Raw genomic sequence first — 15,311 nt, 5'->3', positions numbered from 1 at the left:
TAAAGTCATGTCGCCCTTTCACTTATCGCAATCCACTGTATTGCCAACTTTCTGTCCAGAGCCTACGGACAACATCCAGAAAGCCTTATACACATTAGACGTATGTAGCGCACTTGCCTTTCATCTACAAAGGACAGCTGCCTTCAGGAAAGACCAAAGACTATTTGTGGCCTATGGTGCTCCTCAACTGGGTACCAAGGTGTCACCACAACACCTTTCTAAGTGGGTCTCTTCCACTATAAGGTTGTGCTATGAGACTGTAAAGGAACACTTATCTGAAGTGATCTGCAGCCATTCCACTAGAGTGGTTTTGACTTCCTCTGCATTTCTCCATGGGGTTCCTCTGGAAGACATCTGTGCAGCAGCTACTTGGTCTTCCCCTGCTACGTTTGTGATGCATTACTCCCTGGACATGCATTCTAGGTGGGATGCGTCCTTCGAAAAATCTGTATTGTCATCTATCTTCCAGTGACTGCACTTGCCAGGTGAGCCTGTAACAGACATGCTTACATGTTACTAACCTGTGTTTGGTTCCAGGTAGCTCAGATCTTTGTATCAACACCCACCATCCAGGTATAATGGCTTGCTAATCACCCAAGTGTGTAGACTGCGCAGGGACCACAAAGAAGATAAACAGGTTGCTTACCTGTAACTGATGATCTTCGAGTGGTCACCTGTGCAGTCACACATGATCCGCCCAGCCTTCCCCACGGTGGCTGGAAGAAACTGAGCGGGAGGCGGAGCTCCTCCCCCATTCTAGGCATAAGCACTGTGTGCCTGCTCCCCAGAGTGGGAGAGGAGCCCACCAAAACATGCTTCGCTGCTATTGGAGTTCTCCAAAGTTGGCTTTGAGCAAAGGGCATGAACCCAAGTGTGTAGACTGCACAGGTGACCACTCGAAGATCATCAGTTACAGGTAAGCAACCTGTTTATTTCTAATCTTGGGAAGGATGGGCTAGTATGCACCACCCAGCAACTACCTTTCCGATATAATTGCTAACCTCCAGGATGGGACTGGACTTCTCCTGGAATTACAGTTTACTTTCAGACTACACAGATCAGTTCCCTTGGAAGAAATGACAGCTTTGAAGTCTATGGCACCACACCACCACTGAGATCCCTCCCTTCATCCCCAGGACTGCCTCCAAATCTCCAAAGTTCCTAAATCAGAGTTGGCAACTTTGCTTTCTGGACCCCCCAGTGGGATAACATAAGAGATTAACAACAAGCAGCTAATATTTTGGAAATGGTGGTAGAAAGGACAGGAAAACAATATTGTATTATTTAAAATTTTGTGCTTTTAGGATAGTTCTGCATCTTATATAGAGTTATAGACTGTGGAAATGGAACTAAATGGATATCTCTGATTGATTCAATTTCTATTGGCATAAGAATGTACAGATTTTCAAATTACATCTTTTAAATCAGTTAAAAGGTAGTGAGGACCAGTGTTCCCTATAAACTGAGTTAGTGTGAGCTAGCGCACAGATTTTTAGCCTCCAGCTCACACATTTTTGTTTTAGCTCAGGAAGGATGACCCCCAGAACACACTAATTTATGCAGTAGCTCACAACTTTAATGCCAGTAGTTCACAACTTTAAAGTCAGTAGCACACAAAGTAGAATTTTTGCTCACAAGACTCCACAGCTTAGAGGGAACAATGGTGAGGACTCAGGTGCAAGCTGGAGCTATTTGAGGAAGATTTCTGTGCAGTCCAGAAGCTATGTCCAACAGAATATATATATATATATATAAATTTAACTTTAAAGTTAACAATGCTCATTCCTGAACTGCTGCATTTAATGTGTTCCTAAAATTACAAGGTTGTAAAGAAACAGGGATTTATAGTTTGCCTTTCTAAACTATACATGCCTATAGAGTTTCAGCTGAGCAGTTTTCATATTAAACCCATATTTTCTGGTTGGACGGAATATATGTATTTGAATAAAAGACTCAAAATAGTGAATATAGCTCTTGTTAAGAAAGCATATTTTATATTTTCTTTTTATATAACAAAACTTTGAATATTCAAATAATGGTGAAACGCTTTGGCGTAAAGAATTAAATACATCGTTTCTCACATTGTTAGCAGAGATGTCACCTTTTGACCTTTCTTTTAAGGTTTTTAGAACATCTGATGCTTTTTGATAATAGTTTAATATTACTTTTTCAGATTGATTAAATACACTTCATACATGGCTGAACAATGAGTAGCATTCAGAAGGGCTATCTACTGAGATGCCTGCAAAAATGATAAAGTTAAAAAAATAATCTTCAAAGTAAAGTCAAGCCTGAAATTGAAATCTTTGACGCATACATCTCATAATTAGTTCTCTTTCTGCCAGATCTAAAATGTGAATGTGGTGTTCTTAAAATGATTCAGATCTTTTTATTTAGAAATAAAATGAATGGCCTGAGTTTTTAAAAGTTTTGTTCTCTAGATCTAAGGCCACATCTAAAAGTTTCCCAATTCATATGTGAGAGCAGATAATAAAACATTATTACTACATAAAAGTTTCCCAAACTAGCTTTTATGAAGTTCTTGGATTTCCATTTTTGGCATGTCTTTTAAAAGTGAAATTTTTTGTTGTTGTTGTTGCTGTGATCCTTGTGATCATGGGCATTACTTCTCTTGCCATTATATTTAAAAATGTATATACTTAATTCTGGTAAGAGGCAATAATGAGACTGTTATGTATGTGAAGACATGCCTGGACATGGTGGGCATTGTGTCCTGAGCTTGAGGCACAACACAATAGACTGAGAGGATCCAAAGATCTGCATCCCAATTGGCTGCCTAATTCTAACTGGTCAATTGGGAGGCAGTATCAGAGAATCCTAAGATCTCCCAATGAGGATGCATATTCTAATGAAGGATCCAAAAAGGGTACAATCACAGGGTGTTTTCTGCTTCTTGGGGTCTGGGTTCACTCTGACCCAACTGTATATATTGCCACCCCCTTTGAGTGTTTAGGATTTGTAGGCACTAAGTTGACATACTGAATCACTAATAAAGAGCTTTAATTGCTACACAAGAATCTCCTCATGCATCGAACCTGGCACTTAACAGAGACCTCAGTCTTGCTGTGGGCACAGAAGCAGCTAACTGGGTACAAATGAGGCTACATTGTTCTCCATTCAGTATCAGTTAGATCTTGAGTTGGAAGGAAAGAATTAAGATGGAAAAGTTTTTCTCCCTCTTATTCCTGTTTCACTTAAGTCCATTTTTACATATACTACTTCGCAGAGGGAATAGCATGTAATTTCCATATAGTTAGAATGACTACATCTAATCTGCATGTACACACAGACCTGCTGCCGACATGACTTTTTAAAGCATGTGTCTGGGGAGAGCACTTCTGTTTGAGAAATGTAAAGTATTCTCGTGGAACAAATTGTATGTATCTGGATCTAGTGAAATAGATGTATGTGTAGTAATCCCACATCATTATTTTTATGACGTTTGCACACCGTTCCGTGCATGAAAGTGCAGAGATGGTGCATATTAGAATCAGCATTTGGAGAAGTGTTAGACATTATAACATACACAAGTGCCTCATGTTTCCAGCTTTTAAACTTTCACTAATGTGTCGTTTGTGTGAGAAGCATGTCCAAGCTTCAGATGCCTCTAGAGCTTGTACAGCACTCCCATATGAATTCCCTGTTGGACATTACACTGGAAGGGCAAACAGCTCAGTGTTGTAGTTTAATTCTTCTTATATGATCCAAAATTGTAATCCTTTACAGCAAGCACTGATGACAGCAGGAATACAAAGTGTATTAAATGCAGTAAAAGAGGTTATGGGGAAATTTGTCTGGTCTGCTGAAATTTTACTGGTTTTTTTTTATTTTTTCTGCATACATGCATTGCAAAATACATAGGTGGGTCATTTTATTTATCTTAATATTCCTGAAAAATATGTCATTTAGATGAGCCAAAATTATTTGCTTTAGAAATGCTGACCCAAAAAAGAAACAGAAATCAAAGCAACTCTTGAAGACGCATGATTCAGATTCTGAAAAAGAAATACACAGGATGGAATTTCAGCATTTCCTGGAACGGTAAACAATCCTACATAACAATGTGTTATTACTTATTATTTCTGGATATTTGTATATTAAAGCCAGAAAGGACCATTATAATTATCTGAGCATTTACAGAATAGACTGCCTAGGTGTTATTCCTGATCATTTTTCATTATCGCTTTATTCTGTGCCATCAATTCAGTTGGCACATTGACCTTACTAAAAGAGTGGACCCTATTAAAAGAGTTTATTACTCCCTGTTAAAATCATTTGAAGTCTAAGGATGCATTCGTATTTCCTTAAGTAGCAGCAAGTTTAAGATCTTTCTCTACCTTTCAGATAACCAGTTTACTGAAGGATTGTTCACTTTCCTTCTACTTGCTGTTTAACTATACAGGTGTACAGGGCCAGCACTAGACTGTCTGGCACCCTAGGCAAGGCTAGCTTCCGGCACACTTCCTGCACTGATAACATCACTGAGTCACACAGGGGGTGCCCAATTTGGTGACCCCAGAAGACCGGCACCCTAGGCAATTGCCTAGTTTGCCTAGTGGCAGGGCCGGCCCTGCCGGTGTACCCCACTTGAACAAAGACGTCAAAGCGACTTGCAAAAACTCATTGCACAAAATATAGACAGTAAAATAAGTGATCTTAAAATACAGCATATCAATACAATACCATTTTTAAAACAGGAATTATAACACAAGACTTAGTTGGCATGGAGCCTTTTGAAAATCTGCACCAACAGAAGGATTTCCATCAGTGGGGTATTATTTTATCTTTCTGCCCCCGCCACAAGTCAAAATACCCCCTGGTCGAATGCCCCACAAGCTAAAATGCCCCATGCATAGGCCAAAATGCAGCAGCTCAGAGAGTACAGGGAACCTTACAAACAGTAGGAAGCGTGAAGGGGGGATAGACAAAAAATTTCCCGATTCCACCAGCCAAAATGATCAGTGCAATCCTGTCTTAATCCAGTGCTCAACAATAAAACTCCATCAACTCAGTCTAAGTCTGAATGAACAAATGCATTCCTAACGTTTCCTTCTTTGTCATTCTAAAACCATTCTGCTTCCAATTCTTTATAGCTGAGGGATCATCAGTCTTGAAATTTTCCCCTATAGACAGGATTTGTTGTTCCTAGATCTGGACTATTTTCACTTTAACTTAATAAAGGCTCCTCTGAGATGGTTGGATTTATGGTCCATTGGGTAAACTGCACTTTCAGTTAAAGCCATTTTAGTTAAACGATAATTCTAATGAAGGGTATAGTTACCCTATCACTAAGGTATAGTTCCACACCCCCTCACCCCAAAAAAGTGCTGAAGACTTCATGCAAATAAAGCTGGATATGCATGTACTTTTTTTTTTTTTTTAAGGTGCACCATGATGCTAAATTTGCCCTTTGCTGCTAGAAGGCTATTTACTGGGAAAGGATTAGAAATCTTTTTCTTGAAAGACTTGGAGAGAGATCAGTTGGTAAGAAAATTAAGAATAAATTTGGAAACATTAATTATTAGTGTATGTGATGAACTACATTCTATGGTATTCTGAAACTCTATAGGAAGCTATATATAGGAATGTGTTATACTTCCTTGTTTTTGTTTGATTCTATATACTGGTTCCCTGGCTTCCCTCATCATTTTAGTACACTATAACTTCTTTTCCTTGATGGTGCTGATTTACTAGGAGTCACATGAATGCTGAGATGGAACTTGCTCATGCCAGCCCTTTGTCATCAGAATGCCATAGCTTCTATATCAGTGTCAAATAGGCTTGCCACTCCCAAGTTGGTGGTGGGGGATCCTCCACTTTTGAGGGCTACAACCTGCTGCTGGCCCACTGGCTGGCAGGGGAAACCCCACCCCCAAACAGACATCCATGTGTGACATTGGTGATGTGCTGGCATTACTTCCAAAAGTGAAACCATCATGTCATGGCACTAAGGGTGATGCTTTATTTTGGGGCAAGACTCTATAGTTTGTAGCCATTTCTACCATAGAGTTTTGCCCCAAAGTAGAGTATCACCCCAACATAGCCAATGTGATGATGTCACTTCTGGAACTGGCATCAGCCACCCACCCACAGAATTCTCCCGAAATCCCCCTGCTGGCAACCCTAGTGTGAGATAGGGATAATTTCCATTCCTTTTGCCCTATGAATTAGCAGCAGAATTATAGTGATTCCCTATGCCCATCAGTCCAAAGCTGTCAGTGGAAGCATTGCAGCTGAATTGGAACCAGTGTGTGGGGGTGATGGTGGACTTTGGTGCATGCTTCTGCAAGCTCCAGTTCTGATGGTGTCACTACTGTCATTTTGGGAGGGAAGGGGGAAAGTATCAGGGCCAAACTAGATGTCATGACATCACCACCATTTTAAAGTGAGGGAACTCTTGTCCCCTGGGTGCCAAAATTGGGTGTCCCCTGGGATGGGAAAACAAGACTGTTGCTCTGATGGCCCAATCAGAATGTGGCCTTTGGGGCATTTCCAAATCTTGGCAGGGAAAATATAAAATGCTAAAATGACTGGAAAACTCTAATTTATGTTTGTATATTCATGGCTGTATGTTAGCAATGGTCTCTCAATGGTCTCTCAAAGCCTGATTTTCAGCACCTTACAGAATATAAATTTAACTTGAAGGAGATTTATCCTAGCAAAAACTCCTTAACTGGGAAGTGCAACAGGATAAAAGTTTCAAGTCTGGTTTAGGATATGGAATCTTAAATGTATGTTGGCTTAATTTATATTAATAAACATGCATAGGCAACAGAATGAACTAACTTTGAAAATTCTGGCTTCCCTTTTATAAATAATAAATGTGTATGCAGTTGGCTGAAAGATGCTGCATGTCACTTACTGAGCAAATGAGAACAAAACAATTATTTTCTATTTATTTATTAATTCAAGTATGTATACCTCACCTTTCCATTTGGCCCAAGGTATCACACAGATAATAATTAAAATATTACAGATTCAAACCAAATAATCCCTCCAAGTACCTCCCTCCCTCTCTTTAAAAAATGCCTGCTGCTCATACCACTTAATGTCTTGGCAACCAAGCAGGAGTTGCAGCATTGACTAATGATCTCTTAATGAGGGGGCTCCTGCCACCTCTTCACCTCTATTCCACAATATGGGAGCTGTGATGGAGAAGACTCAGGCTCTGATTGGTTGCCAGTGGGCCACCCTGAATGGGGGGATAATCAGCAGGTAGCAGCCTGATGACTGTAGTTGGCACGTGGGAATATATAGGAGAAGACAGTCCTTCAGATATGTGGGTCCCAGGCCATGAAGCGCTTTAAAAGTCATGGCCTACAACTTGAATTTAACTTGGAAACAAACTGACAGTCAGTGCAGTTGTTTCAAAAAGGATGAGATATGTAAAATTTGTCATTTTAGTGAACAATGGATTTTCTTAAATGGTTTTCAGAATATTTATTGACTCATTTTTAGCTTAGGAATTGCAATTTTAAAGTTATTACATAATAAAACAACTTCGTTATTCTCCCATACTTCTGTTGCAACCAGCCTAGAAAGCAGCTGCACAAGTTCTGACAAGCACATCTTTCAGCACACATATACAACCGGTGTTCTACCAGCTGCATTGACTCCATTTTGAAGACCCAATCAAATTCAAGGTTTTGGTATTGACCTTTAAAGCCCTAAATGGTCTGGGATCAGTATATCTTTGGGACTGCTTTTCCTGATATATCCCTCAAAGAGTGTTATGCACTAGCCATCAAAATCTGCTGGTGATCCCTGGCACAAAGATTGTCCGGCTGGCCTCAACCAAGGCCAGGCCTTTTCAGATCTGGCTCCAATAGGATTGCCAAGTCCAACTCAGAAAATACCTGGGGATTTTGGGAGTGGAGCCAGGAAACTTTCCTATTTCCTGTAAATAAAAATACAGCAGTGTAGTTCCCCTGAATACAGGCCTCATTTCCTCATCCCCAGCAGATGAAATTGAACACACCCACATACACTCACAAAGCAGCCAAAATAAATGCAGTTTGCAAGCACACACTTTTGTGATCTCACTGTGACAATTTATTTTGCTGAATATAACCATCTGCTGTATTTCCACTTACTTCAGACTAACACAGGAAACAAAAGGATCTAGCTTACTCTTTACTATGCAAACAACTTCTGAAAGGAATGTAAAACAAATGGAGGGACTGTACTGGCTTCTCTTCCTTTCTCACAGATTCACAGACTCACCAGGAACAGCCATGTGGCTCTGCTGGCTCATCCTGCCCCCATTCAGCCTTGCTCCTACTGAGATTTAAAGGCACAGATGCCTTCTAACTTTCCAAACATCTTCTAAGCCTTTCGAGGTGGAAAGGCACATGGTGGCTGTTGGGGCAGGGCTTCCCCTCGCTGGCCAACTGACTGATGGCAGGGAGGAGCCTGCAAAACCTGGGGATCCCCCACAAGGACCTGGGAATGGGCAAGCCTAGGCACGAACTTGGTAGAACACTCCTGGAAGAGATTAGGGCCTTGTGGGACTTGTTACAGTTCTGCAGGGTCTGAAAAATGAGTTGTTCGACCGAGCATATGGTTGAGGACAATAATGGGCTCTATCTTGGCTATTTCCAACTTGAATTGGCCCCCTTTCTCCCTCTCCCCCCCTTTCCTTCACGTCAGACAACTATACTTTATCCCCCCAAGATTTTACACCACCTTTTACCTATATAGTGGAATGCATCTATTTATTATGTATTTATGGTATTTATTGTAATTGTGTAATGAATGAATTGATTGTTTTTACAAATGATGTTACCCACTCTGAGCCTGGTCTCCAGAAAGAGTGGGTTATCCATTTAATAAATAAAATAAAAATAAATGAAATTAATATCGGAAATAGGGAGGGGCACAAACTGAACCATGAATTATGATTTGTATTAAAAATGGCTGATTCATGGTTCATTCCAAACTGGTTCATCTGATCCCACTGCACCCGAATATGAGAATGAACCAGCCTTTTTTCATGGCGTGTTGTTTGCTTTGTGTTGCTTTGTTTTTCCAGACAGCCTGGTACTGGCATGATTTCTCAGCCCCCTGCACTTTGGCCATTCTCGGCAAAACTGACTGGAAGTGGCAGTGCTGCTGTCCCCAGCTCCCCGCACTTCTGGTCAGTTTCCAGGGAAACTGACTAGAAGCCGTAGCTCTGCACTCCTCACCCTCCTGCAGCTTCTAGTCAGTTTCCAGGCTTCTTGTGGGTGAAATGGACCTGAAGCCACAGGGTGGCTTCCCTTGCTTTCCCCAGCTTGACATACTCCTAGGAGAGCAGTTTACTAGGGGTGCCTGCTTTGGGGGACTGTAGTTCAGCTCACCAAAATCCAATTCACACAATATTTGGAGGGCAGGTAGAAGAGAGTCCACTAAAGAGTTTGGCAAAAGTTTGACATCTCTTGCCCACTTGGAAGCTGTTCTATGCCTTCCCGGACCAAATGAACCAATGAAACATGAATCGTTTGGGAAATTGAAAAAAAACCCCACAAAATGAACTGAACCACTGAATCACGCAACCCAATGAAGCATGAAAGGAAAGAACCACCATTTTCACATTCTGTGCCCATCTGTAGTCTGAAATATTCATAAATATGAACATTAGTTCCTTTCTGTATGAATGTGAAACAAATACATCATTTTTGTAACAGGTTTATGTTTCATGTGGAGAACAGTGGATTGATCCATGTTTGATCTTAGCCCAGAACAGGAAACTCCTCCAGTTGAGTCATTTAATGTCTGATATAACTGCTGTACGTGCCTACTGTGTCATGAGTAACCCAAAAAGTAAGCATATTGCAATCTCTGCTGTTCTTGTAAAATGTATGATTACTATATGCATATATTAAATACCAAGCATGGTTAAGATAACAATGGAAAAGTCCTATTGATTTCATTAATTGGGGGGACTTCAGCACATGTTTACATTTCTCTGATTAAAAGCAATGGCATTTATTAGTAGCTCAGCTGAGACAAGATACAATCCCTGGCTTATTTTCTTTTTAATTGGCTTGTGAAATAAGGATTCAGTTGGTAGATGATCATTCATAACCTAATTGACTTGACAAATTCTGGTTTAATAGCCAGTATTCTTTCTGGGGCCTCTTCCACAAAGATCTGGTTGTTTTCCTAGTCTGCAATATTGCCAGTGGTGGCACAAAGGAAGAAGCCAGAATTATGTAACGTGAAACTGTAATGAAGACTACCGTGGTTTCATATGCTGGTTTGACATACCCCTAACTATAGTTAGATAATGGTTTCTTGTTGTAATGTACTGAGTTACAAGACTTGTAGAAGGCAACATGCTTTATTGGCAAGTACATCACAAAGATAACATGGCGAGGCCGGGTCCCTGATTATACACATCTCCTGGAACAACCCTCTTACTTGCCCAGGTCCAATCCTGGCCAGTTAAATTCCCATCACAGATCTTCATAGGCGGAGGGTATTTACATCCTTACATCCGGTGACCTGTGGTCTCCCACTGGTCACCTCTGCGCGCATGTGCTGTGTTGTGAATTCAGGGACTGAATTGCAAGACACAACACCCCTCCCCCCCTAGTTCAAGAAACATAGTCTTTCAAAAAGCCGGTACCCTTCATTCCCTGCTCAACCTCCTAGATTTTATCTGGGGAACTGGAGCGGCTGCTGTGGCTGTGGGGGCCGCTGGTTCCTCGTAGTGGGGTGAAGCCAAAAGAGTGCCGTCTGGTGCCTGCAGCTGCTCTGGGGCCTCTCCTTGCACCTCCATTGGGGAGGGGTTGCTCCAGCTGCTGCTAGGCTCCTCTGCCCGCAGAGCCCAGTCTCTGCCTGTTCTTCCGGCAAGGTGCGGCGACACAGCTGATCAATGTGCCTCCTAAGGATCTGGCCCCCCTCTGACAAGACCTTGTAAGAGTGGGACCCAGTGACCCGCGACACCCGGGCTGGTAACCACTCCCGCCCGCTTGCAAAGTTCTTTGTGTAGACCGGATCCCCTGGAAAGAACCCCCTAGCGGCTTCTCTTGTCTCGGGGGAGCTGCGGAGGTCCGGGGCCCAGTCTAGCCTAGTGGTCAACTTCCTTCCCATAAGCAGCTCTGCAGGGCTTATACCAGTGACCGGGTTGGGGGTGATTTGGTTGGGGGTGATTTGGTTCCCAAACAGGAAGGCTGCCAGGCAGTAGTCCCAATCCCCCTGTACCATGCGACCCAGGGCCTCCTTGGTGGTGTGCACCATGTACTCTGCTTGGCTGTTGGTGGCTGGATGGAAGGGAGCAGACCGTATGTGCTGGATGAGGTACCTATTCAGGAACGCCTGGAAGTCCCAGGAGGTAAAAGCGGTCCCGTTATCTGTGACTAAGGTCTCGGGGATCCCATGGGTGCAAAAGACCCTTCGTAGGGCTCTGACTGCGGCTGCGGTGGAGGTTGAAGCTATGGGAATCACTTCCAACCACTTTGTGTAGGCGTCCATCAGGATAAGGAATATTTGGCCCTGGTATGGCCCCGTGAAGTCTAGGTGTAGCCAGGACCATGACACACGATTGGACTCCCAGCGGTGGATGGGGGCACTGGGGGGATCTGGCTGACACTCTTGGGAGGGTAGGCACCTTCTAACCCACCCCTAAATCTCTTCGTCCATCCCGGGCACCATACATAACTACGTGTCAGGGCCTTCATACACACTATCCCTGGATGCGTCTCGTGCAAGGCCTTTAGCACTTGCTTCCAAAGTGTGTGTGTGGGGACCCACTACCCTGCTACCCCAGAGAATGCACCCTTTGTGTATGGATAGTTCTTCCCGGCGGGATGCAAATGCCCTGAAATCAGCGTCCAGTTTGCCCATGGGCCACCCCCTTCCCACCCAGTTGAAAACATGTGTGAGGATGCAGTCTATGTCTGTGGCCCGAGCTACCTCAGTGGCATGGAGAGACCTCTCTGGTAGAGTCTCCAGTAGCATCACATGGTGGGCAGAGGCTGGGTTGGAGTCCATTGAGGGCAGCGGAAGGCAGCTGAGGGCGTCTGCATGTCCCATTGCTTTACTGGGGTGGTGGACTAGCTTATACGTGTACGAGTTGAGGAACTGGTTCCACCTCAGGATGCGCTATGACAGGATTTGCGGTATCTGGCGGTCTGGGGCGAGGAGGCCCAGCAGCGGCTTGTGGTCTGTGGCAATCGTGAAACACCTGCCGTAGAGGTAGTAGTTGAATTTGTACACGTCCGCCACAATTGCCAATGCCTTCTTGTCTATTTGGGCATAGTTTCGGTCTGCGGGGGTCAGGGTTCAAGAGTAATAGGCCACAGGGACTTCCCTCCCGTCCGGAAGTTGGTGCCCCAAGACGGTGCCTACCCTGTACTGGGAAGCGTCACAGGCTAGAATCACTGGAAAGGACTCATCAAAATGGTGGAGTACCGCATTGGAAACCAGGATGTCCTTGACCACCTGAAAAGCGGCGGCCTGCTTTTTTCCCCAGACCCACAGGGCGTGTTTATCGAGGAGCCTATGTAAGGATTCTGCAAGGGCAGCTTTGTGGGGCAAGAAGGAATGATAAAAGTTCAAGAGTCCCATGAAACTTTGCAACTCTGCCTTGCACGTGGGGGCCAGGGTGTGGACTATTGCCCTGGTCTTGTCTGCCATCGGGTGTATTCCCGCAGCATGCACTGTGAACCCCAAGAACTCCATCCTCGGCACCCTAAGAGAGCACTTCTCCCACTTCACCTTAAGTCCCACCGTCTGAAAGCGACGGAGTACCTCTCACAGATGGCAGCTGAACTCCTCGGCGTCCAGGTCAGCGATCAAAATATCATCGAAAAAAGGTTGTACTCTGGGAATCCCTTTAAGGAGAGAGTCCATTATGCTCTGAAAGAGTCCTGGAACCACACTAACCCCAAATTGCAATCGCTGCACACTGAAAGCTCCCCTGTTCATCACTATTGTTTGAGCCTCAGCTGTCTCAGCATTCACTGGGGGCTGCTGGTATGCTTGGTCCAGGTCCAGCTTCCCAAAAACCTTACAGCCGGCTAAGGATGCGAGAACATGGATGACCACAGGGATGGGGTATGGGTTGTCCTGAAGCACTTTATATATTGTGCATTTATAGTCTGTGCATATGCACACATCCCCATTTGGCTTTACGGGAGTGACTATGGGGGTCTGCCATGCCGCGTAGGATACCGGCTCTAGCACTCCCTGGGCCACGAGGTGGTCCAGCTCTGCTTCTATTTTTGGTATTAGAGCAAACGGAACTCGCCTGGCCTTCAGCCTTATCGGTCTCACTTGGGGGTCAAGCTGTAAGATGATGTGAGTCCCCTTATAGCAGCCCAGGGACCCATCACATACCTCTGGGAATTCCTGGCACACATTTTTAACATTGTGTGTTTGTACCTGCTGCACCCCGACTATTTGTATGCCCAGAGGTCTAAACCTGGCCAGCCTTGACCACGAGTATGTCCAGTACACCCTTAAAGTTCTTGAACTCTACCCTCACAGAGGCCCATCCCAGAATCCGTACGGGGTTTTTCTGGAAGTCTCTCAGGATGAAATCAGCAGGCTGCAACTGGGGCCTGCCGTGGGGCAGAGTTTTCTTTGGGACTCCTCCAAGATTATGGAGATGGAGGATCCCGAGTCCAGCTCCATTAGGCAGGGAGCATCCTCAATTTGGACCGACACCTTGACCTTATCCGGGGTGGCTATGGGCAAATTCATTACCTGGATGCTGGTCGATGCAGTCATGTGAGCATCGATCGAGTCGTGGTGAGTAGATTGGTGCCTGCGGTTGGTCTTGGCCCTACAAGCGCGCGCGATGTGGCCTACTTTTCTGCAGTTCCTACAGTCAACATTGCGATAGCGGCAGTTCCGTCGCTCGTGTGGGTCTCCACAGCTGTCACACTTTGTGCTGGCGGGCCTCTCTGTAGCTTGTGGCTGGGTGAAAGATTTCGGCCCGTTTCCTGGTTGGTGGCGGAGCTGGTGTGCCTCTTCCTCCTCAGGGTCACCCGATGCCATCTCCTCCTGGTGGACAGCTTCCATTTGAGAGCTGGAGTGAGCCTTGGTGGCTCTCTTGAACACGGTGGCTTCATTGAAGGCGAGTTGGAGGGTCAGCTCTTCCTTTGCGAGAAGCTTTTGCTGTAGCCTTTTGTCCCGGAGGCCCCAGACAAATCGATCCCTCAGGGCTTCCTCCAGCTTGTTGAAGCTACAGTTTCCCGTGATTTGGCGGAGAGCGGCCAGGTCTGTCTTGTGGAACAGGAATCGGCGGGCGATGATGGATGGCTGGGGTGAGAAATGCCCAGTCAGGAGTTTGACTACCTCCTCGTACGTTTTCGCGGTGACCTTCGTGGGGGCCAAGAGACCTTTGGCAATCTCGAATGTGGCATCCCCCGTAGACACTCAGGAGCACTCAGGATTATGGCTGTCGTCCGTAATCACGTTCACCTGTAGGTAGCAGTCGACACACTCTGCATAGGTATCCCACCTTTCAGGTTTGGCAGGGTCGAACTCTGCGATGTGGCCCATCATTCTGCTTCTGCCTCTCAGGGCTGCATGCCTTCTTCGTCTCTGGCCAGGTCGGCGATTTCCCTATGGGGAAACTACCTGGCTAGGATCCCACCTCCGTCGCCAGTGTATTGTACTGAGTTACAAGACTTGTAGAAGGCAACATGCTTTATTGGTGAGTACATCACAAAGAGAACATGGCGAGGCCGGGTCCCCGATTATATACACATCTCCTGGAACAACCCTCTTACCTGGCCAGGTCCAATCCTGGCCAGTAAAATTCCCACCACAGATCTTCATAAGCAGAGGGTATTTACATCTTTACATCCAGTGACCTGCGATCTCCCACTAGTCACCTCTGTGCGCACGCACACACGCTGTGTTGTGAATTCAGGGACCAAATTGCAAGACACAACACTTGTCATATCTGAATAAGTCAGTATTGCTTAACATTGACTGAATTATGCTCTCTGTATTAAGTTCTAAACGTATTCTCAGTTGGTTTAACCTTTTTGTTATCAAGACTATGAGTGGGGTACATTCCACTTCCCAACAATGTATGAGTACCCAGAATGTAACTCTTTGTTTCCTGAAACATGGCTGCTACACACTCCATCCCTGCCCCCATCTGCTACATCAATGGGTAGTTTTCTAGTGGCTTTCCATATGTGAGAAAACAGAATGCAGACATATGATTGCAAAGTTTCAGTTGTGGGGAGTTCCATAACATTAATAACATCTTAAATCTGGCACAGCCAGGCAGATGCCTTTCTCGCAATTTAACACTACAAGTACTGCTGGAATTATATGACCTTCAC

At 44.6% G+C, this 15,311-nt stretch overlaps 1 protein-coding gene across 1 annotated transcript in view; it reads left to right on the top strand.

The window, feature by feature from the left end:
- DCDC1 (doublecortin domain containing 1) overlaps positions 1–15,311 on the top strand; it is a 777,962-nt gene that overhangs the window by 671,272 nt on the left and 91,379 nt on the right. The window contains exons 20-21 of the mRNA XM_060262385.1: positions 5,406–5,505; positions 9,687–9,822. Of these exons, the coding sequence (XP_060118368.1) occupies positions 5,406–5,505; positions 9,687–9,822 (236 nt within the window). The remainder of the gene's footprint in view (positions 1–5,405; positions 5,506–9,686; positions 9,823–15,311) is intronic.

This window comes from Heteronotia binoei, chromosome 21 (assembly GCF_032191835.1).
Source record: "Heteronotia binoei isolate CCM8104 ecotype False Entrance Well chromosome 21, APGP_CSIRO_Hbin_v1, whole genome shotgun sequence".
Classification (NCBI taxonomy): domain Eukaryota; kingdom Metazoa; phylum Chordata; class Lepidosauria; order Squamata; family Gekkonidae; genus Heteronotia; species Heteronotia binoei.
The sequence above is the reverse complement of the archived record's forward strand: the minus strand, read 5'-3'. Positions and strand labels throughout refer to the sequence as shown.